The 23,593-nt window shown below is 37.9% G+C and overlaps 4 protein-coding genes and 1 non-coding gene across 7 annotated transcripts in view; all 5 read left to right on the forward strand.

The window, feature by feature from the left end:
* Positions 1-395: 395 nt before the first annotated feature.
* Positions 396-8,435, forward strand: LOC130417866 (GTPase IMAP family member 8-like). The gene is made up of 5 exons (XM_056743698.1): positions 396-426; positions 2,155-2,187; positions 2,602-3,273; positions 3,362-4,048; positions 5,830-8,435. Exons 3-5 carry the CDS (start codon positions 2,658-2,660, stop codon positions 7,740-7,742), a joined length of 3,216 nt encoding a protein of 1,071 aa, XP_056599676.1. The 5' UTR covers positions 396-426; positions 2,155-2,187; positions 2,602-2,657; the 3' UTR covers positions 7,743-8,435.
* A 2,680-nt stretch (positions 8,436-11,115) lies between these two features.
* On the forward strand, positions 11,116-17,696 carry abcf2a (ATP-binding cassette, sub-family F (GCN20), member 2a). Its single transcript, XM_056744526.1, has 15 exons — positions 11,116-11,258; positions 12,070-12,258; positions 12,343-12,555; positions 12,677-12,859; positions 13,241-13,412; positions 13,623-13,718; positions 14,032-14,134; positions 14,234-14,329; positions 15,216-15,335; positions 15,415-15,504; positions 15,923-16,033; positions 16,162-16,224; positions 16,559-16,687; positions 16,802-17,005; positions 17,171-17,696. The coding sequence occupies exons 2-15, from the start codon at positions 12,108-12,110 to the stop codon at positions 17,279-17,281; spliced, it is 1,842 nt and encodes a 613-aa protein (XP_056600504.1). The 5' UTR covers positions 11,116-11,258; positions 12,070-12,107; the 3' UTR covers positions 17,282-17,696.
* LOC130418561 (small nucleolar RNA SNORD89) lies at positions 13,781-13,899 on the forward strand. The gene has a single exon (XR_008906370.1). It is a non-coding gene; the product is annotated as a small nucleolar RNA SNORD89 (small nucleolar RNA).
* A 648-nt stretch (positions 17,697-18,344) lies between the features above and the next one.
* On the forward strand, positions 18,345-23,280 carry faim2a (Fas apoptotic inhibitory molecule 2a). 3 transcript variants are annotated; one of them, XM_056744503.1, is made up of 12 exons: positions 18,345-18,435; positions 18,917-19,100; positions 19,198-19,331; positions 19,566-19,630; positions 19,744-19,797; positions 19,898-19,948; positions 20,288-20,327; positions 20,461-20,498; positions 20,799-20,886; positions 20,975-21,070; positions 21,182-21,235; positions 21,329-23,280. In XM_056744503.1, the coding sequence occupies exons 2-12, from the start codon at positions 18,923-18,925 to the stop codon at positions 21,473-21,475; spliced, it is 945 nt and encodes a 314-aa protein (XP_056600481.1). In that variant the 5' UTR covers positions 18,345-18,435; positions 18,917-18,922; the 3' UTR covers positions 21,476-23,280. The 3 variants fall into 3 exon arrangements, with proteins under 3 accessions (XP_056600481.1, XP_056600482.1, XP_056600480.1); XM_056744504.1 differs by having other exon boundaries at positions 18,348-18,430; XM_056744502.1 differs by lacking the exon at positions 18,345-18,435 and adding an exon at positions 18,450-18,584.
* A 227-nt stretch (positions 23,281-23,507) lies between these two features.
* Positions 23,508-23,593, forward strand: part of ttc19 (tetratricopeptide repeat domain 19) — a 14,902-nt gene continuing 14,816 nt past the window's right edge. The window contains exon 1 of the mRNA XM_056743378.1: positions 23,508-23,593. This exon is cut by the window's right edge and continues 141 nt beyond it. The gene's annotated coding sequence lies outside the window, so the exon portion shown is untranslated.

Consider the following 23,593-nt stretch of genomic DNA (forward strand, 5'->3'; position numbering starts at 1 on the left):
GCCTTCTTTATAAGATATCGAGAATGTTTATTAAATGTCCACGAGGTGGCGCAGGTGAGTCACACAGGTTTCAGTTTTCAGGACAGCTGACTTTATAATCGAAATGGCGCAGAGTTTGGGTAAGATAGATTTCACCAGATACATGTTGTGTGTTTAAAATGTCTTCATTGATCGGGACCAATACTTAAAGTAACTGGTCGTGTCGCATAATAATTTTGTTGTATTTCTGTGAAGTTAAACGTGTTGGAAAGTGCGTGCATGCTCGCAATGCATTTTTGTAATGCTCAGTGTGTGTTTACTGCGACGCACCCTTTCTTTATAAATAATAACACTCACCACTCATCTGTTGGTATCGGTTCTTTATTTTGTGTTGTTTTTTGTCTTTCTCAGATTCAACACAAAACATTTCAATCTTGAATAAGCCATGTAAGTATCACAATCACAGTAGGCTAATCACATACATTGTCTTTTCTCTTTTAAATTTGAAACCTGTTATTTTTTAATGGTTTCTGCAAGTTTCATATTCTCGTATGACACATCATTATTAGAAATGCATTCACAGAGCTGCCTGACAACTTTTCTGTTCAGATATCCGGTTGCGCGAAGATCAAATTCTACTTTTTAATTTCACTTTTACAATTTATGTATTTAGATACACATGAAAATATTATATAATATTATTATATATATATTATATAATTTTGCATATAGAATAACAGGTGTTCAAGAGCAATATATTTTGGGTTAGCATAGTAACAAATAACATCTTTAAGGGAAGGGTGCTCCGTCCTTGAAGGCTGCGTTTTGAGACCGATTGCGTCACATCAGCGCGACTTAAGGCTGGGAATGCTCACCCAATAAGGCCTCAAAATGGCCTTAATTAACCAACCATAAAAATGTTAAACACAATAAAGCATCAATAATTTTAATTAACAACATTACATATAATATTAAAACAGTGAAATCGACCTTTTTGTGAATTACATACTTTAATTTAACTAAAGTTTTGAATGATTATACAAAAATCTCAAGCCGTTACAGGTGCGCAATGAATCTCGGGATAGATTAAACTGTAAAGGATACATTCGTTATATCCTTACAAATCCGCTGAAATACGGTCGCACCTTTGAATCTGGACAGATTTAACAGGCTTCAGTCGCGCTGATATGACGCAATCGGTCATAAATTGCAGCCTTCAAAGAACGCAGCCCCCGAATTGGGACACAGCCGTTAACCTCCTTCCCCTCTCGCAACGATTGATTTGATAATTTGGTATTAATTGATATGAATGCAATAATTATTAACGATTTTACCCTCTGAAAACAATTACAAATATATACATATTCTTTTTAAAGACTTTTAGAAAAAAATGCATTCTTTTAGGTTAGAACCGCGACCAGGCTATTAAAATCAATTTTTAAAATTTTTGGTTAGAGCCTTCTGGTTGTAAAAAAAAGTTTATAGAGTTTATAGAGTAGTTTGTGAATTCCCTTATTTAGATATGACTTTGTGGATTTGAATGTACATTAAAATCTCAAAGGAGATTATTTTCATCTCTTTGTCAATTTTTGTTCACTATTAGACATTTATATATATATATATATATATTTATATATAGTTTGACAAGTACCGAGATTTGCATTATGATTACTGTGAAAAATGAACACTTTGTTACAAAAGGAACACATGGAAAGCCTTTCTGTTACTTAGTAATTAATAATTAAGATATCTAACAAAACAAGGAATTCATAGTGATAAATCAAACACTTTATACAAACATTCTGAAAGCATTCAAGTGTCATCTCATGCCAATGAAGCCACGAGTTTTAACACAGAGAGTTAAAGTTACAGTAAATGAAACGTTAGTTGTTTACAAACTATCACTATGCTAGATATATTGTTTACAAGCTGTTTCGTTTATGTTAAAACATCAATATTTAAGTGACTTGTAGTGTTTTTTTCAGCATACTCTCTGATGTTTGATAACGAGAAAGAGAGATGATGTATTCATTTACATTTGGAGGTTGTCATGTTGTTTTTACGTTTAAATTAGATAAGTCATTTATAAATAAGTTAATTGTTTTGTAGCTGTATCTGAAGCTCACGCACAAGTTATCTTCTTTCACTAACAGTGTGTGTTTCTGTGTTTTACAGGCCGGAGAGCAAGTCTAATCCTACCTCCCACTCGTATGTCAATTTAACAAACTTCCTAAAATGTGACGTAACATATGTTGAATATATGATTCTAAAAAGTTATATTCATTTAAAATATTTATGTAAAAATAAAGCAATATGTATGCAGTGATGCCCAAACAAAAATGATTTTATAACAGTCATCGCGGACAACTCTGTTACAGTAACAGTTCACAAATGATATTTGAATTGTGTGTAAATTTATATAAAAAATAAAACAATTGCACCTTATGGACCTTGCCAAAGGTAACTTATATTTATTATATATAACATTCTCTATGTTATGCCCGTAAGACCCCCGTTTCTGTCTTGTGACCACAATAATATTGAGGCAATTTTTGCTATTGTGATAACACGATATGGGTCAAATTGTTACATCCCTAGTGAATATTAAATGTGTGCTTGCAGTGAGGATTGTTCTGCTGGGTAAAGATGTGTCAGCAAACAGTCGAGTGGATAACTTCATGTTCGGAAGAGCAGCGTTTGAGAGTGAATCCCTTGCAGACGATCATCACAGTGAGAGAGTCAGAGGAAAAGGCATGACGATCATCAACTGTCTTCATCTGCTCTATCCCAACCTCTTGTACTCTCAGATCACAGATGGAGTGAAAGAGTGTATCAGTATGTGTGCTCCAGGACCTCATGTCATGCTTCTCATACTGCAGCATCATGACTTCACTGAAGAGGACAAACACAGAGTCAAGAGTGTGTTGAAAGAATTCAGCGAGCAGGCGATAAATCGCACAATAGTGCTGACTACTGATGAAGAAACACAAAGCTACATGAGTACATCTGTGGTAAAGAATAAATGGATTACTGATTTAAAAGAAGTGTGTGGAGGAGGACATCTTCAGTTTGATGAAAAACAACCAGCATGCCTCTCTGATATGTTAACAAAGATAAATGGGATACTGAAGAAAGAACCTCATGAATATCTTGAAAGTAAGGCATCAGGAACATCTGTTGATCCAGAGCCGATGGTAAGATCAGAAGAGAAAGATTCTTCTCACAAAGATGATGCAAAATTTACAGAGAGCCATAAAAAGGGAAGAGCTGAAGGACATGTTAAAGGTTCTTATTGTAAGTATTTAAGATAGTGTTCTTAAGAATTTTAATACAACTTTATTTATATAATAATGCTTTCTCATACTTAAAATATGTTTTTCAGCATCAGTAGCGGTAAAATCAAAGCTGAATTTGGTGTTGTGTGGAACTGATGCAACACTGAAGGTCACCCTATCCAAACTTTTACGAGGAAAAACGAAAAAACCTTTAAGTCAGAAAGTAATCAGTTCCCCTGTTTGTGTGAAGAAAGAAGAGAAAGTACATGGCCATCACATTTCTGTTGTGGAGCTACCTGTGCTCACTCGACTGTCAGATGAGGAGATGATACATGAAACTATCAACTGTTTGTCTCTTTGTTATCCTGGAGTCCATGCGTTTTTCATCATTGTCCCTGTCGGTCCATTGACTAATGAAGACAAAGAAGAAATGGAGAAGATCCAGAAGACATTTTACTCCAGTCAACACTTCATGATGATTTTCACCACTGATGTCAATGTTGACAGCAATGTGACAGATTTTGTAGAATTATATGATGAATGTCGGAGATTCATCAGTATTTTTGGAGGACAATACAGAGTGATGGGATTAAAAGAAGATAAAGAATTTAAACCAAAATCATTAGAGCTGCTGGATTATATAAATAACATGAAGTATGAACCATATTCGCTTGAGGTGTATGTGAGATCTCAAGAGAAGAGAGCGAGAGATGAAGCTGAGGAGAAATATAAAGATGAACTGAGTGAATTGAAGAGTCAAATTAAAGAGTTACAGCTAAAGGTCAGCTCAGATGGTGAGTATTATTTTGAAATGATGACTTCAATGTAATGCATTAACAGGGCCCTATCATACACCCGGCGCAAGGCGCAGCACAAGTACTCATCAAATGCATTTACGCGATGGCTCTTTAATGCAATGAGAGATGAGACTCTGATTGGTTTACTGGATGTTACAACCCCCCAAAAAACTTTATTCATTAAGAGAATCGGGACAACACGTTTAGACCATGCGCCCGGGCACGCCGACGGTTTTCCTGCTTGCACCCTGCGCTTTAGACCATCCACTTAGATCGTGAAAATAGGGCCCAGATGCTGCATTTTTCAAAACGCTATGGGAACATTCTTTGTTCAATGTAATAAGATTCAGACATGGAAGGAAGGAGGCGGGAACCGGCAAACATTTAAACATTTAATAACAGAAATAATAAAAGCCGGCGGCCCCTCACGGCCGACCGCCGGCGAACAAAACATAAATACAAAACACAAGAAAATAAATAAGAACTTAACATATGTTCGGGCCCGGTCCTCTCTCTTCGACGGTCCGGTCGCTCGTTCCTTTTATATGCTCCCTATCTCCTACGTGATTTGAGCCCGGTGTGCGCACAGCTGGCGCTAATTCACAATTACTCACCGGACTCGAACCACGGTCTCGCCCCGCCTACTCTACTACATTCAACTGGTTGTGAATCACGTGTGCCAAACACGCCAAAATTTGGCTTAAATAACCTCGTTGGGTGACACACACCTGAGGTCTATAAATGCGCATGAAACGAACATATCCTCAGGTTCAAACTTTGTCTGACATTGAGGCACAGCATCTAGTTCCCGCTTTCTAAGGGAACAGGGTTACGGCCAAGTAACCCAAGACGTTCCCTATCAAAAACTAATCTCGATGGTGCGTTGCAAAATGCTATGGGAACGAGAATACCAACGCCACCACACTGGAAGTGTCTCGACCCCCCAAGGTTGTGTAGTGTGTGTGCACAGACACTGAAGAGGCCTAAGACCTGACTCTGGGATGTTAGCTCGAGAACACGTGAGCCCGGCTATAGAATTTGCTGGCACATAACCTGTATTTGCCTCTGCCGATTGGCCCCTTTGTCCAGCAGAGCTTGCAGTTCCTGTGTCAACAAATGCGCTCTTTCCGAAAGTATTTTTTCACGAAAGTGGATACCACGCCGTTGAAACGTGGAGGACGATATGCGAACTGAATCCTGAATCCTGTAGCTGTCTTTGTTCTGTTGAACACAAATGACACTTCCAAATGGAAGGGGACACCCCACAAAACATTGCTCCAAATAAAGAGAAAATTCAATTGTTTTAATTGCTCTTTTTGCCAAGTGAAATTTAAACAGACACATAAGGAAATATAGTTGTGTTTTTCCATCCAGAGTTTACATATCAAGAGCTTTACTCTTAAAAGGGAGTAGGGCATAGGGATGAGAAAGCGACTTAAGAAAGATATTTGGATGAATGTTAGCAACTGGGATTTCTGGGGAACCATTGACTACCATAGTAGAATAAATGAACTGTATATTTTTTTGTTCAAAAGAATATATTTGGAAGAATTTCTGAAAACAGACAGTTGTGTGACTAACATATTTGACTATCCCAGAAATCTCAGTTGCTAACATTCTTTTAAATATCTTTATTTGTGTTCAACAGAACAAAGAAATGTATACAGATTTGGCACTGCTTGAGGATGAATAATTCCTCTTTTTGGATAAACTGTCTTATTAATGACAGAAATTCAGACATGTGTATTAGGAACTTGACTTCTTAACTTGACTTTCAGGGGGTGAAGAAAAACAGGAGGATCTGAAGGATTTGAGAATCGTGTTAATTGGGAAGACAGGAAATGGAAAGAGTGCAACTGGAAACACAATTCTGGGAGAAGATAAGTTTGAAAGCCTTGCAAGTTCAGACTCGGTGACGACTGTTTGTGAGAAGAGAGTTGGTGAGGTTGATGGTCGATCAGTTGCTATTATTGATACTCCAGGATTGTTTGACACAACAATGACAAATCAAAAAATACTGGAGGAATTAGTGAAATGTGTCTCACTGTCAGCACCTGGACCTCATGTCTTCATCATTGTGATATGTGTTGGAAGATTTACTCGGGAGGAGTCAGACACTATAGATCTGATAAGAACATTCTTTGGTCCTAAAGTTGCACAGTTCAGCATTGTTTTATTTACTAATGGAGATAAACTTCGTAATGAATCCATAGAGCATTTCGTGAATAGAAGTAACAATAACGACCTCCAAAAGCTTCTGCGGAACTGTGGAAACAGATTCCTGGCATTTAACAATATTGAAACAAAAGACAGAACTCAAGTGAATCGACTGTTAAACATCATAGAAGAGATGAAAACAACTAATAAGGGTCGATATTTTACGAACAGCATGTTTGAAGAAGCAGAGATCAGCATTAAAAACAAAATGGAGGAAATACTGAAGGAGAGAGAGAGAGAAATTCAGGCTCAAAATGAGGAATTAAAAGCCAAACATAAGTTTGAAATGGAAAACATGAAGAAGAGACTAAATGAAGAGAAGAGAAAAACAGGCCAGGAAAGAATGAAAATGGAAAGAAAGTTTAGTGAACAGAAGGAAACTCTGAGAAAAGAGTTTGAGGAGAAAGAGAAATCAGAACGGCTGAAACAAGAGAAAGAAAAGCAGAAACAATTGGAGGAAGAAAAACAACAAAAAGATGAATATCATCAGAAGATAGAAGAGATGAAGAAAGAGATTGAACATCAGAGATCACTGTGTGAACAACAGCAGAGAGAGAGAGAAGAGGAGTATAGAAAGAGAGAAGAGAAATTCAGACATGATCTAGAAGAAATGAAAGACAAAGAAAGTCTCATCACACAGTTACAAAAGAAACAAGATGAAGAGATTAAAAAGAGAGAATCCGAGGAGAAAAAGAGGCGCGAACAAGAAAAGAAAGAGAGAGAAGAATGGACCAGAGAAATAAGTGAAGCTGAAAACAACAGAAGAGACATTCAAGAAGAAATTAAGCGACAAGAGAGGGAATGGGAGGAGAAAATGAAACAACAGATGATAGAACGAGACGAAGATGAGAGAAAGAGAAAAGATAGTCATGTGGAGCAACTGTGGGAAAAACAAGAAGAACTGGAGAAGATGAGACAGAGATTTGAGAAAGAGAGAGAAGAAGAGAGACAAGAGAAAGAAGAGAAAGAGAGAGTGTATGAAGAGAAGAAAAATTATATAATCAAATGTTATGAGAAGCTAGAATGCGAGAGAAAAGTGATGTGGGATATAAAAAGTCGAGAATATGATGAGAGAAGAGAAGAAGAGACAAAGAGATGGGAGAAAATGATTGATGACCTTAAAAGACAGCAAGAAGTAAAGATCAAGAGAAGTGAAACCCAGGAGAGAGAGAGAAAAGAAAGAGAAGAGAAAGAGAGACAAGAAATAAAGCAGGAACATGAGCTGAGAATAAAAGAGATGAAGAAGAAACATGAAGATGAAGCCAGAGAACAAGCAGAAGAATTAAATGAGTTCAGAGTGAAAAATGAGCGACAGGTTCAAGAGCTCAAACAAATACTGGAAGAACGTCAAAAACAACATGAATTACTGGAAAAACTATATGAACACTTAAAACAACAGAAAGGCGAAAAAATAGAAGAGCTACGAAAGCAAGTTGAAAAACTGAGAAACAAGGCAAGATGTGTCGTCATGTGATTCTGTGAAAGCTTGAAAGATTTCTTACTTTGAATGCTTCTTTTAGTGTTTTAGTGTTATAGACTGAACGATGATGAAGTAGAAGTAGAGTCTCTGTCTCACAATGACCACAGCAGAACATAAAGAGAAAAGGAGACCAGTTACACGTGCGAAAACTTCTAGAGAGAATCGAGAAGATGGTTGAGGAAAATAGAGGACATTACTTAAAGATTCTTGAAGAACCCGCTGGCCAAAAAGACAATACAGAAATAAAAAGTAAGATAAACAAAAGATTTAGTTGATTTACGACTGTGGAAAGATGAAGAGATATCTCCAGTTTCCTCTTAAATCATCATTTTTGCATGTGTCAATTCCAGTCCAGTGTGTTTTATTATTTTATCAGAAATATAAAGGGATCTGAGTTTCTTTAAAGCAACTGTATGTGTATGTTTTCTGATAAATTATGAAATTCTGTTTTATTATTATTTACACATTTTTATATGTTTAGTTTATTAGTTATATCATATCCAATTTCATTCGATTACTTGTGTTTAATCTTATGTTGGATGCTGTATATGTATTGTATTGAAGATATGACTTTGAGTGGTCTAATTCATAAGGTAAACGTCATGAGAGACAATGTTGTGAAGCAGTACTTTTCCACTGTCTATGTATGTAATACCTGTTGAATATGCTTCTAGTTAGACAACGTTAAACTGCGCATTAAAATTCGACGAAGATTATTTAATAAACTCTCCTCATTGTATTCTATCATCACTTTGTCTTCTGCCTGATGTTCTTCCTGTTCATCTCTGCATCGGCCTCGTGGTTGATCTGAGAAGTTAACTTACAACAGAGTTAATATTCTGAATAAATATAGGCATAGAGAGACAGAGAGAGATAGAGAGAGAGAGAGAGATAGAGAGATAGAGAGAGAGAGTCAGTGAAATTAAGTGAAAAAACTTGTTAACTTGGTAGGGTTGAACCAATCATTTGTATAAGTCCTTAAGTGAGAACGTCCAGACAAGAGGTTTATTAAGCTAGTTTTTAATTATCTAAGTTATTCGGTATTTTACAGTTTTCCTGATCACAACTGATCAAATTTACAAGATCGTTGTCTAATGATAAGCCATAAAGTCGTCCATGGTCTATGGTCATTTTTGTGAGAAACAAACATAATTTATGTTATTTTTAACATTAATCATTTAATTTCAAAATCAGTTATTATTTTATTTGTAAGGTGGTGAAAAATGTGAGAAAAGAAGAACCACCCACTGGCCCAATGGAGGTGTCCAAGTGGAGCGCTCTGGGTTGTTACAGTTAACGTTATTTTAATATTGCGCAATTTATCTGACTCCAAAAGATAAAAAGGAAAACCTCGTTGAATGATATAATTTGTATTTGATTATTATGCGTAAATCATTTGGGTCAATGTTTGATTCTTCCGCCATTTTCTAAATTACACTCCATCATATTCTCAGTGTCGCTTAGAGTCTCGCGCCGGCCATTACACTCGGATCTCACGGTCACAAACTCGTCAGTCTTGGTCACTGCTAGAGTGTCTATGACTAGGAATACTCAGAAAGCATTATTTTATCTAGTCACCTTAGACTATAAAAACTTAATTCAAGTAATGATTATTTCTAACCAGAGGTCATGGCCACTCCATAGTGATAAATAGACCAATCTTACTTCCTCTGATGGTAGCTTTGTATAATCATGCCATAGTTTCCTATGTACACTAAATGAGAATAATATTCCAATAACCAGATGTTTGAGACTTACCTTATTTAGATTTGTCAGACAACAAATGCGCTGTTCTAAAGGGAAACAATGGCCCCTACGGTCTAAGTACACTTAAACTAATGCCAAGTAGTTAGCCGGAGCTCTAAAATCTCAGTTTGCGTGCCCCAATGCTCCACCTATTACAGGATTTTAGTCCGTCACTAACCTGAATGTAGATTTGCGGTAACAAAGGATATAGCGTGATCTACTAAAGTTCATAAACTCAGAATAATGCGGAACAATTTAAACATGACAATGTATTAGTCAGGTAAATGTTTCTTGCCAATTACAATTCAATTCAGAGAATACTTTCCTGTAGCTCAGTGGTAAGAGCATTGGTTGTGGGTTCGATCCCAGGGGATTGCAAATACCTATGTAAAATGTATAGGGTAAAGCAATGTAAACCGCTTTGGATAAAAGCGTCTGCCAAATGCCTAAATGTAAATACGAAAACAAAACATCAAATCCTCACAGATTAGTAGAAAAAACACAGTACTGCGTGTCTGAAGGCACACATAGCACAATGAGGTTCATCATGGTAAGAATTCCCCAGAACATTTTGCCAGCTTCCGTTAAATACCCAGACCAGAATGCCCTTCCTCCACACAAAAACAATTTACATTGTAAAGGCCACAAATGGGCATTTGCATGAAGACACAACCTCAACAGTGAGCAGAATATCTTTAAAGCCTCAAACCTATGTTATGATCTGCTCTACTGCTGTGGATATGAGACCATTGTACCAATCGCACTGAGACATTTCAAATGATACCAAATATGCATATTAAGATTCTTTGTTTGTACAAGATTTGTCAAATCCAGTTCATGGGTGAGCTTTGAATTGCTTTCAGTTCATTTGGAGAGAGAGGGGAGGGGGTGAAGAGACAAGATGTAAAGGTGTGAGTTGGTAATCATCATTCATTGTTATATGCTGTCTGAGATGGAGATGCAAACCCTATGGGGTGTTCATAATATTGGATGAAGTTCTGTTTTTCCCAGGCCCTTTTGGTGTGGACACCTCGGCACCAGCTCTACATTTACATTTAAGCATTTGGCAGACGCTTTTATCCAAAGCGACTTACATTGCTTTATCCTATACATTTTATATAGGTATTTGCAATCCCCTGGGATCGAACCCACAACCTTGCTCTTACCACTGAGCTACAGGAAAGCTTTACATATTCATAAACATGAATGAATGAATAAATCATGAATTTATTGTGGGCCAAGCACCGTTTTTTTGGCCAGGCTTTTCCACTTAGACTTATAACGTCCTATTTATTCCCTTCACACTCTTTCTCTCCATTTCTATCTCTCGTCTTCTCTCAGCTGTCTCTCTTCTTCTCTCTCTTTCTCAAATGTCTGTCTCATGTTCTCCGGTTCTTCTCGTTATTCCCTCAGTTGCTCCTCATGACTGTCTTTTCCTCTTTCTCTCATCTTCCCCTCGTTCTCTCATCTTCCTCTCGTTCTCTCATCTTCCTCTCGTTCTCTCATCTTCCCCTCGTTCTCTCATCTGTTGTTTCGTCTTCTCCTCCCATTCCGTCTGTTGAAATCGAGAAATCATTTTCTCCTGATGAGATAACCGCTCAACCCTCCACATGCAGATAAATAGGTGGAGCGTCATTGCGTCTCGCCATCTGATTGGCTGGGGAGCCGGTATTGGCGACACGCGCTAAGTGCCGCTTGTAGCGCCAGCCATGAGCTTGCTTCTCCGCTGCTAGCGCTCCATCCATCACCAGGAAGAGAAACTAGGTAAGACAACGATCTAATCTCACAAACTTTGTGGTTCACTTTACTTTTTACTATTCATTAAATATCGATGTTTATAAAACATGTTGTCTTTAGTTACACATTTAGTCATGTTTCCCGGACATCTTTTAGATGGAGTCTAGTTTTGCCGGTCGTTAGCTTGTGAGCTAGCTCGTGGGAACACAATGAACCTCGCGCTTGCTTAACGTTTACTACTTTATTTCTCGTTTAGCAGACATGTTTTTTTTAACGCGTTTACTCAATAAAGTTCCCTGTTTGTTTGTAAGACACGGTTATTGTGTCAAAACAACCAGATTTACGTGTGATCTGCGACCCATTGGTGTGGTACGGAAGGTTAAGACTTAGCATTGCTAAATCGCCACTTCGGTCGGGCCTCAAACACCGACATGAATTAATCACTTGATAGCGGCAGTATCCCCTGTGCTTTATAACTAAATAATCGGCCTTTCGTGTATTTCTCTAATCGTGATATTGTTAAAAAAAATGTTGAGGGATGTTTTTGTGCCACCGCCATCATTCCGGTTATTCTTAAATGCGTCAAGGAAAAGTACAGAACTCCACGTGAGCCGAAGCATCCGTTTCACTGCCCTCTGCTGCCTAAAGATAGATGGATCTTTACGCAGGCCGGTAAACGTACTTTACATGTACCGATCGGGCACTTGTTTGTTGAAAATTGCATGCACTTAGTTATACACAAGTACAAACGATCGACGAACGAACTGTCATGGAAACTATGTTCTCACTTTATTATAGAATGAGTGTTCTAACCCAAATCTGTTTGTGTTTCTTTTAGATTTTCGGAAGTGCGGTGTTCCTGGGATCAGTTCAGAAATGCCGTCAGATCTAGCGAAAAAGAAGGCGGCAAAGAAGAAGGAAGCAGCCAAAGTCCGTCAACAAAAGCCCGGCACAAAGAAAGGAGATGAAGTTGATGGGGATGGGGGAAAACCTGAAGCTCAGGAGAATGGAGCATCCGATCTCAATGGTAAGATATTCAATAAGACACTCTTGATCTATTGTTTGATACTTGAAATTATCTCATTGAGTTCTACTTTTCTCTTATGTATAGGGATTGTCGGTTTGACGAAGGAGTTGGATGAGTTTGAGCTGAAGAAAGCGGAGGCACGGGCAGTGACCGGTGTTTTGGCATCTCATCCCAACAGCACTGATGTGCACATCAACAGTTTGTCTCTCACATTTCACGGACAGGAGCTGCTCATGGACACTAGTTTGGAGCTCAATTCTGGTCGTCGCTACGGTCTTATCGGGCTCAATGGAACTGGTAATTTCCTTTTAGATGGCTGCATTGATGATTTGATTTAAGGTTGTGCCAGGGTCATGCTGTATGGCTGATTTTTCTATTGTATGATGCTGACTTGAAACAAACTTTAATTTTTGTGCAGGAAAATCAATGCTGTTGTCAGCGATTGGCCACAGAGAGGTGCCCATTCCAGACCACATTGATATTTACCACCTTACCCGTGAGATGGCACCCAGTGAAAAGACTGCCCTGCAGTGTGTGATGGAAGTCGATGAGGAGAGGATTAAGCTGGAGAAAGAGGCTGAGAGACTCGCTCATGAAGATTGTGAGTTGATGGCAATTTATTTTTTGTAATAATACTTTTATATTTATGCAGATATTACTATGAAACTTTATAGTTAAACAGTATGTACAAAATGTTCCAAATTCGTTAGGGATCTTAAGTTCTGAAATAACATTGATATATATATTAACGTAATTGTCAGGTCAACTTGAAACTTTCCACGTTTTCATAGGAACTGCTTTTGTAACAGCTTCCTTTCCTAGGCGTGGTACATGAAGCATCTTAGCTGGATAAGGCTCCTTAATTTTGTACAGTTTTTAAGGAATCTCTGGTTTAAGGCACAAAAACATACACATTTTTAATTGGTGTGATGATGTTGAGCTGTCTGTTTATCATAGTTTGCATCATTCACTCTCTTTTTAGCCGAATGTGAGAAGCTGATGGAGCTGTATGAGCGTTTGGAGGAGCTGGATGCAGATAAAGCTCAGATGAGGGCGTCGCGGATCCTCAACGGTCTGGGCTTCACGACCGCCATGCAGCATAAGAAACTCCGAGACTTCAGTGGTGGCTGGAGGATGCGTGTCGCTCTCGCTCGGTAAGTGGAAATTTGCAGGTTTTTTTGTGATGCTGGGAGATGATGTAACAAAAGGCCGAATGAAGCGCAGTTGCCTAGTGCTAACTGTGCAATGACAAAAACTGTCTGAAGCGTTTTTCTGATCCCTCCAACTTTGTGTCTTTGTATTTTTTTGCATTTGTTCATTTTTAAGACGTAAGCGTTTCATCATTAGTTTTGTTTGTTTATTAGCGCACTGTTTCTGAAGCCGTTCATGTTGCTACTGGATGAGCCAACTAACCACCTGGACTTGGATGCTTGTGTGTGGCTAGAGGAGGAACTCAGAGAGTAAGTTTTATTTTTAGCACAACGCCTGTGTGTGAACGCAGAATGTTTATTGTGGGTTGCTGGTGATGACATGATGTAAACAAAAGGCCGAATTGTAGCTCTTCCGTCAAGCAGTTTGTTCTCAGTACGGATAGAGCCTTGACAAAAACTAGACCGAAGCGTTTAGCTGATCCATCAACGCAACCCCTTTTGCTTTTTAAATGTTTTTACACTTGTCTAGTTTATTTAAATCCAGGTATTTTGGGATGCATCGTTTAACTAAAGTGACTTTAACGTATTGGTTGCTTTCAGCTGTTTCTTTTCATTTTCTTAGGTTCAAAAGAATCCTGGTTTTGATATCCCACTCTCAGGACTTCCTCAACGGCGTTTGTACCAACATTATTAACCTGCACCAACGCAAACTGAAATATTACACTGTAAGGACACCAATACTTTTACTGTATCGCTGTGCTTTTTGTGATGTTGTCTTTGACCACAAATTTGAGTTTTAATTTTGTAAATCTTTTCTTATAAAGGGTAATTATGACCAATATGTGAAAACTAGAGAAGAATTAGAAGAGAACCAGATGAAACGGTTTAATTGGGAGCAGGACCAGATCACTCATATGAAGGCAAGTATTTTCTAAGCATTACACTAGGGGTTTACATGGTCGAATCAGGTACTGCGCAAAGTGCACAATTGATGTACCTAAAAACAATCACACATTAATTTACAGAATTTGTTTGGAACTGAAAATACATTTAGATTAATTAAAATAAGAAATGAAACGAAATAAGCGAGAATCAAGTCAAAATTTTCAAAATAAATGTGTTTGGCCACAATGTCTGAAATGCAGGGGAATATAATTTTCAAAACACAAGCCACAAATAGTAAAATTAATGCATTTTTTTTAAACACCACGTAACAATACTCTGCTATATAATACTAGACAAGATCTCGTCTAAAACTATTTGTAAAACTACTCGATAATAATGAATTAGTTTTTACAAGCGGAAATGCAGCATGTTGCTTACAAATGGACCACAAATAAAGTTACTTCATTTATCACATGTAAAGGAAGAATGCAATAAAGCATCTTACCATTTGAAATGGTCAATAAGTCCCTTTTTCCCTGTGCACTCTTTCTCCGTCCTCCTGATGCCATGCTTTTTCAGTGCAGCGAACGATAAGTTCCAAAAGTCTGGGCTGTGCTTGCTATATGCAGTGATTTTGGTTATTTCACTATTTTTTTTTAACGATGCAGCGAGAAGTTTAGTCTAATTAATGGATTACGTGCATTTAAAGAGATGATCATTCATATTTAAATGCACAAACATTCATTAAGTGACAAATGTATGGAAACGGTGTACACATTCATTTCCAAGTCATCTTCAGACGCGTGCTGCTGATTCGCGGTCACCCCTATATTGCACAATATTCTTTCTAAATTGAAATTTTCCAAAATTCTCACCAACTGACATCATGTGGTCATGTAACCTTGGCTTGTTTATCCTCAGAACTACATTGCCCGGTTTGGTCATGGATCTGCTAAACTGGCCAGACAGGCCCAGAGCAAAGAGAAGACTCTACAGAAGATGGTCGCCTCAGGTCTGACCGAGCGTGTTGTGAATGACAAAGTAAGGAAGAATGCAATAGATTGTTCAATGCTTGATTTTAAAACAAGCTCGAGCCTTAACTTAATTGTATTTCTTTCAGACCCTGTCATTTTATTTTCATCCCTGTGGGAAGATCCCCCCTCCTGTCATTATGGTTCAGAATGTCAGCTTCAGATATTCAGAAGATACGGTATGAACGGTCTTCACTCCAGTACCTCTTTCATCCATATTCGGATGCATCCTTTCTGAATTTACTTTGTCAGATGTTCATGTATCTTTTGTTTTCTGTTTTTATTTTTAACACAACGTCTGTGAACACAGAATGGTTATTGTGGGTTGCTGCTGATGACATGATGTAAACAAAAGGCCGAATTGTAGTTCTTCCGTCAAGCAGTTTATTCTCAGTACGGATAGAGCGTTGACAAAAACTAGACCGAAGCGTTTAGCTGATCCATCAACGCAACCCATTTTGCTTTTTAATGTTTATTCACCTATCCGGTTTATCATTCCAGTCATTTTGGGGTGCATTATTTTACTAAAGTGACTTCAACATACTGGTTGCTTTCAGCTGTTCATTTTCATATTATTTTCTCTCTTGTTTCCAATAGCCATTTATTTATAATAACCTGGAGTTTGGAATTGACTTGGATTCACGGGTGGCCCTTGTGGGGCCCAATGGGGCTGGGAAGTCTACTTTGCTCAAGCTTCTTACTGGAGAGGTAATGCACTTTAACTCTGCATAAATGACACTTTGCTCTTGAAGTATTCTAGTTGTCGTATTAAGTGAAATCTAGTGTTTAGCCATTGTTTACATTCACATAATTTAAGGAATTATCTTCTCTTTCAGCTCCTGCCTTCGGATGGTATGATTAGAAAAAACTCCCATGTGAAGATTGGCAGATATCATCAGGTGTGTTGGCCATGCTGCATAAATAATATTTTATTTGGGATTGCAGGTTTTTTGCCTATAGTTGTAAATTTTCTAAAGTAACATTACTTTTAAGTAACACCCGAAAAGTGTTAATCCTGCATTGAGTTTAAATAGGGCGGTATATTAAATATTATTGGTCCGGTCCTCTCATCTCATCATTAGTGGCAAAAATCCATAAGACTGAGCTTGAGAAACAATGAGGTTGGGTGTGGCACACAATGGAGTGAGGGTGACCATATGACGCATTGTGATTTCCTTTTTTGTGTTTTGTGAACTATTTTTTTAATATTTCTATTTTGTTTTTTTCGCATAGCATCTGACAGAGCAATTGGAGCTGGACCTTTCACCTCTGGAGTACATGATGAAATGTTACCCTGATATTAAGGAGAAAGAGGAAATGAGAAAGATCATTGGCCGTTATGGGCTCACAGGCAAACAGCAGGTGAGCTATGTTTAGCTTTGGAAATCATGTTGTTGTTGTTGTTGTTGTTCATTGCATGTCCTAAAATAGATTCAACCAAGAACAAAATTATGCTGACTTGTTTTCTCATACCAGGTGAGCCCCATTAGGAACCTGTCTGATGGGCAGAAGTGCCGAGTCTGCTTGGCCTGGCTGGCCTGGCAAAATCCGCACATGCTCTTTCTTGATGAGCCGACCAATCATCTTGACATAGAAACCATTGACGCTCTGGCTGACGCCATCAATGACTTTGAGGGTGGAATGATGCTGGTCAGCCACGACTTCAGGCTTATTCAGCAGGTACTGTCTAGTTTGTAAACGGGCCCTGTACTTCTCATTTTGTGTAAAACATTAAGGAAAATCATACTTTTTTTTGTGTTCCTTAATTTCCATCGAAAATGGTTGCTTGTCAAAGGAATATTGTTGACCATGTGTACTTATTCATGACTGGTTTGTTTATTTTAGGTGGCTCAGGAGATCTGGGTTTGTGAAAACCAGACCATCACTAAGTGGAAACGGGACATTCTGGCCTACAAGGAACATCTGAAAGCTAAAATTGACAAAAAAGATGCATGATTAATATCTGAGAAAGTTTGATAAATGGGCAGTTCTAACAGCCCCCCCGCTAGGCAAAATATCGCTGTTCAAGTAAATACAAGCATGCTAGTTAGACTGCAGTCAATGCACCACATTTCAGAGTGTCATCTTTTACACTTGTCTCAGTTATCGGGGTTGGCAGTGGAGGTAGCTGTCTTGTTTTCTTTGTTAATATGCATTACAGTATTTCGACTTATCTTTGAGGAACCTATTCAAATCATGGTTGTGCACTTCATATTTTTTATTAGAACCCTGTTTTGAGATAGGTCATATGTTGGACAGAGGATAAAATATGAAAGCAAACATCAAGTACTATTGATGAATTTTATTTAATCAAATGTTGTTTAAAGCTGTATTTGCAATGATGTCTGATTAAAAGGGTACATTGACAAGATATATGCATTTTCTTTGCCTTCAATGTTAACTTTTTACAGCACGTGGAATCTATGCTGTTAAAATATAATATATTTTAAATATTGAATTGATATTTTATTCATTAATAAATTGAATAATATTTTATTTAATTTATTAATCATTCATTCATGTTCTTTACTTGTATGTGACTTCCTTCCATCAAACATAGTTTTGGTGATTTTTGTGCCTATCCAGTAGAAGACATCGGGGTCCAAAGTTGACAATTGATGGAGTTGACGAAGTTATACACTATATATCCTATAATGCATTTTTGCCTATGGGTATCTGTTCTTATGTTTTTGTTTATGATCTTAAACATATTTATCTGATTTGCAGGTGTTAACTTCTTCTGTAAAGTGGCTGCAGCTGTGCAACTCTACACACATAGAGTATTTTACTTTAAAATACTTTTATACTGTACAACCACATTGTATTCCCTAAAATTTCACACAAAACGTTTTAAGTTCAATTGCTTATTTCTGGAAGAGAAAAATGAGCTCCAGGAAGATTGTTGAATTAATCTAAACTACTAAATGTGATACTTTAAATATATAATGTTTATTATAAATGATGTTTGTTACAGAAAGGTATACAATTTACGATATTTATGTCTTGGCGTCGTCATTTCCGGAAACACCGGAAGTACGTCAGCACACGGCTGTGTTCATTGTTTTTACTTGAGAACGCGATTGGCTTTTATCCGTTACTGTTACAGTAAGGTAATTTGTATCAGAGATTGGTCTCTAAGTGTTTCTTTGGTCAAGTTTTAACGTGCATTTTAATAACGCTTCTTATGTGAATAAATGAACGATAGAATGCGCTTTGAGAGAGTATCATCGATAAGCTAGCTAAGCTAAGCGCTGTCAGCGTGTGTATTCCTCTTGTGTGAATGATGCTGATTCAAGTGTGACAGTTTTACTTTAGTGTAATTGTGTAATGCGTGTGTAGTTAAGTAGAAATGTTCATGTTTTGTGCATTTGACAGCTTTCCAGTCAGTTAGACAGATCAACATGAGCGGCTATAGTGGTGTTCGCCGTTTACTATCTGTTACTTTACAACAATTTTCACAGTATCCTACAGTAACGTTAGTTTCATTAGTGTTTGTCAATACATCATTGCACTCGAAGCACAACTCCAGCTGTCTTCTATAATAACGTATCAGACTGTTTATCTGACCGTTTTACTGTTATACTTTTACAGTAGACCATGAGTTTGCCAGCTGCACCGCCCAGCTATGCCGAAGCCACGGCAGGAGATAAAGAACACGGAACTGGAAACCTAAATTATGCCAGTCAGCCGCCCCCGATGCCCCCTCCATCCATGCCCATGCATCCTCCATCCATGCCCATGCATCCCAGCTGGGCTTACGTGCATCCTGGCCCCAGTACGTCACATTATATTGCATATTATGTTATATTCTTTTAAGTGGAGTGAATAATGTGTTATGACAATTTAGTTGTTTTTCCTCATTCGGTGTCGAGGTCCGGGATATTCAAATCCTTATGCTGCGGACATGTCCTCGCCCTTCTCTGATCCCAGCTCCAGCAGTAGCTTTGATGGCTTGAATGGGAACTACTGGGAGGACAAGAATGTTCGTCGCATGTTCATCAGAAAGGTGCGAATGTGTTGCTGTTTTTTGTTTCGTGTTTGCCGTCTCAAAGATCTGCCATTCAAGCATTGTTAATATACTGATATAAGTTTTGAAACACTTCTTTCGATGCGTCCACGTTATATATGTGACATTTCACTCGCCTGACTTCACTTGCTCATCTTAAGGTTGAGATTTACATGGAATTGCCCACATGTACCATAGCCAAATAAACATGTCAACATGTAATTCTGTTTTCAGGTCTTCTGTATCCTCATGGTTCAGCTGATGGTCACATTTGGTGTGGTGTCACTTTTCACATTTTGGTAGGTAATACATAGGCTACATCACAACAGATGACAATAGACTTGTGCTTTAGGCCATTTATTCCTTATTTCCTATATGACATGTTCCTACATGGCTGTCTTAAATTCCGCAGTGAGCCAGTCCGGAAGTTTGTCCAGTACAATCGGGTGTTTTATCTGACCTCATAGTAAGTGATGTCTACGCTACAGTACTTTAAAATAATTTATGACCGCTTCTGTTCAGATATGTCTCTTAATCTGTTAATGACACTGCATTTTTTTGAACAGCATGACTTTCATGGGAACCTACCTGATGCTTGTATGCAGCACAAATGCACGGTAACCAAATATAAAAGTCGGTCTTGCAGCCTCCATAGGAGCATATTAAGGGTGTCACATTATATCGGTATTGACACTAACTGTGATATTAAAAACTACGATTATCGATATTGTGTTTACTTTACACGTTTGATAATATCGTAAATAATTCAGCACCTGTTTAAAATTTTGTTCACAAACTCTCTTTCTCTGCCTCCCTAAACTCGTATTTTGTGTGTGATTTATTGATAAAATAAAAAGAACAAACGCCAAAAGAGTGTAGTATAGTGTTTTAAAATACAAAATTAAAGGGTGTAGTGTTATTTTGCACATCTGAATGTGTGTGTCTCCTTTGTACAGGCGAAGATACCCTACCAACATGTGTCTCCTTAGCATTTTTGTAAGTAATGCTTCCTTTAGTAGTTGTTTTTTTAACAGCGAGCTTTTACTTCTTTATACTGTTTTATTCTTCTTAAGTGTGTGTTTAATATCTATAAAAATGCACAGGTTGAATTGTCTTTCTTTATTTGCAGACTCTGGCAATGTCGTATATGGCAGGCATGCTTGCGAGGTAAGATGTTTTACTCTTTCTAAAAAGAGTAGGGGAGATAAAAACAATCAAGTAATAACGTTAAGGAATATGTTTATAGCTGTAAATTATATCTGATTTGTTAACTGCGCAAATAACCATATACTGTATATTCTTTAAATGGATAGTTCAACCAAAACATATTGTCTTTTATGTTCTGCAGATGTCATACAGTTTTGAAATTGCGAGGATAAGTAAACAATGACAGAATTTTCATTTTTGGTTGAACAATCCCTCTAAGCCCTTTCAGCAATCTATAACTCGCACGATTTCTATTTTCAGCTATCATAATACCAAAGTGGTGATGATGTGTGTGGGCATCACAGCACTGGTGTGTCTGGCCATCACGCTCTTCTGTTTTCAGACCAGGGTGAGCTCACTTTGTGGTTAATAAACCGCGTCTTCCAAATGGTGACATCTGTAGTCTGTTTACTGTAGCGTTGTGTTCTGTCATCTAGGTTGACTTCACCACCTGTCATGGATTACTCTTCTCCCTCATGATGGTGCTAATGATAACTGGCCTTCTGCTTTTCTTCACAGCTCCGTTCGGTTATGTAAGCTGCTTGCAAAACTCGAATAGATATTATTTATGTAGACTTGGGATCTTTACTTTAAAGCTGTTACTGTTATGCTCTTACTAACGCAAAGATCTCCCGCTTTTTCAGATACCTTGGCTGCATACTGCTTATGCCGGATTTGGTGCTCTGGTGTTCACCCTGGTTAGTATTTGTAATGAAAAGCGCACACAACAAAACTAAAGTGATTGACATGTTTATGTTCTTTGAAGGAGATCTGATTTTTTTTCTCTTTAGTTTTTGGCGTTTGACATGCAGCTGTTGATTGGGAACAGGCGGTACTCTCTGAATCCAGAGGAGCACGTGTTCGGAGCCATATGCCTCTATATGGACGTTGTCTATATATTCCTCTTTTTCCTTCAGCTCTTTGGAAGCCGTGAGTGAGGATTCATGCAGCACCCTCCAAAGGCGAGGCTGGAGATCAGTCTTATCCCCTATTAAACATACATACACACACACCCCCTTCTCAGTTACTCCAAGGTTTGGTGAGGAGAGAGCAGTCTTCCTTCATTCTGTGTGCCAGTTTGATTTGTGATATTGTTTTTATGTCCTGGTCGTGGTCAGGCGGCTCTTTGCACACCTGTAATGCACCCCGGTTGAGAGACAACCACACTACCAATCAGACAAACACATGCTCTAGGATAGACAATCACCTACAAACGACCAGTGTGGAGGGCGATCAATGAAACAAAACTTTTCTGTCCGCAGTTGACGTGATTTGAAATGCATCCGCACATAAATCACGGTAAGAATTCCAGTAGAGTTAAAAAAGTAACGTGTGTGATTCAGTGGGGAATATAGTGACAGTATTTGTCAATGGTATTATATCTTCGTTTGCACGTTGTATAGTTGAAGTTAATCTTACACCGAACAAAGACAGGCAGCTCTTTGCTGATGATTATTGAATATATTACAGTCATAGGCTTTTAATCAGTTTCGTCAACAAGTAAAATATGGCGAATAGCTGAGCCAGGTCCATTTGTGAACGTTTGTTTTCCTTGTGCAATAACCTGCTCTTTACTGGAGGATAGCAGCTGTACCTACAGAAAGTTGTTGCCGTCTGTATTTTGTGCCTCCTTTGAATGCTGGTTAATTATGAGGTATTGTTGTATACAGTTTTAGGGTTGCTTTACATGTGCAGCCTAATCTATAAAAAATATGCTGTGTGCCAAATGTAACCCTGTCACGTGATGAAGACAGAGTTTTTAATTTTGGCACGTTGTCCAACAGGTCAGTCGTGAGGTCTGCAATATACTGTATGTGTCTATAGATTGCCTGAATTGTGTGATGCTTGGGTGTTTATGCTCATTTTCAAGACTCTTTTCCTTTTAAAAAAATGTATTTCCACGTTTGAGTTTAATGTTTTAAATACTGAAATATTAGGTGCTGATATGTTTAGAAAGAGATGATGAAAACAAGGTGGGCATACTTTATTTCATGGGATTATGTGACCAATGCACCCAGGGCTGAATTTCCATTGGCTTTCAAATAACACATCTTTTGTCTCTTAAGAATTTACAGGTATAGAGAATGAGTGTTTTTTTTTTTCTGTAATTTTTACCTCTATTGACATTCCTCTCTGCTTGTGTTCTGTAATGCATCTGTAAGCAAACCATTCTTCTAAATGGATAGATAATTTATTGCTCAAACAGTAAAACATACTAATTCACTTCATCTCTTGGTTTAATGTTAACAAAACATTGCCCGAATAAGTGGCCGTTTGGGGAAAATCCTTTGTAAAATTTTTTTGGAATGTGCATTTTTTGGTATTAAATGTGCACAGATTTAACTAAAGTTCAAAAAGTTCAGTTCTGTCAGTTAAGTTTGATTTTAAAAACATTTTAGGCCGGAGGACTTAGATTTTACATAAGATGATCTATGTATTTTATGTGCAGTTGATAATGTGCATATTAAGTGTGAGTGATTTTTTGTGTATGTGGATCACCCTATGCCTTTTCTCTCTGTGTGTGCACTTATGTGTCTAACCTATAAACACTGCATGATCCGTGATACAGAGGCTCTTATTGTGATGATACTGACTGTGCGGTAACAAAAAACTGAAAAGAGATTACTACAAAGATTCCTATAAAAAACTGATACCGTGGACAGTGGATAACAACAGGATACTGTGTTTTGAAACCTCATCAGTGCTTTGCAATTAATAAATGAAGGAGTGAATCGATAATTGATATCTGTTTGATTTATTTATTCATCAAAGCAGATGTTGGATATATTCACTTTCTCAAAGTCACGTTGAAGGAGATTATATGTTGTAGAGTATGTCACTGTGAATTTCTGAAAATTGGCTGGTTGGCTGTGCAAGGTTCCCGTTTCAGAAAGGAGGTTAAGTGAAAACTCGGAGTATATTAACTAGTGGTGGGCCGTTAACGGCGACTATTATCGCGCGTTAAAAAAAATGTCGCCGTTAATCTATTCTCAAAGTTGGGTTGGGAGCTGGTTCTATACTACGCAAGCTATGATGACTTTCACCTTGATATTTAA

The sequence above is a fragment of the Triplophysa dalaica genome, chromosome 3, assembly GCF_015846415.1.
Source record: "Triplophysa dalaica isolate WHDGS20190420 chromosome 3, ASM1584641v1, whole genome shotgun sequence".
Classification (NCBI taxonomy): Eukaryota; Metazoa; Chordata; class Actinopteri; order Cypriniformes; family Nemacheilidae; genus Triplophysa; species Triplophysa dalaica.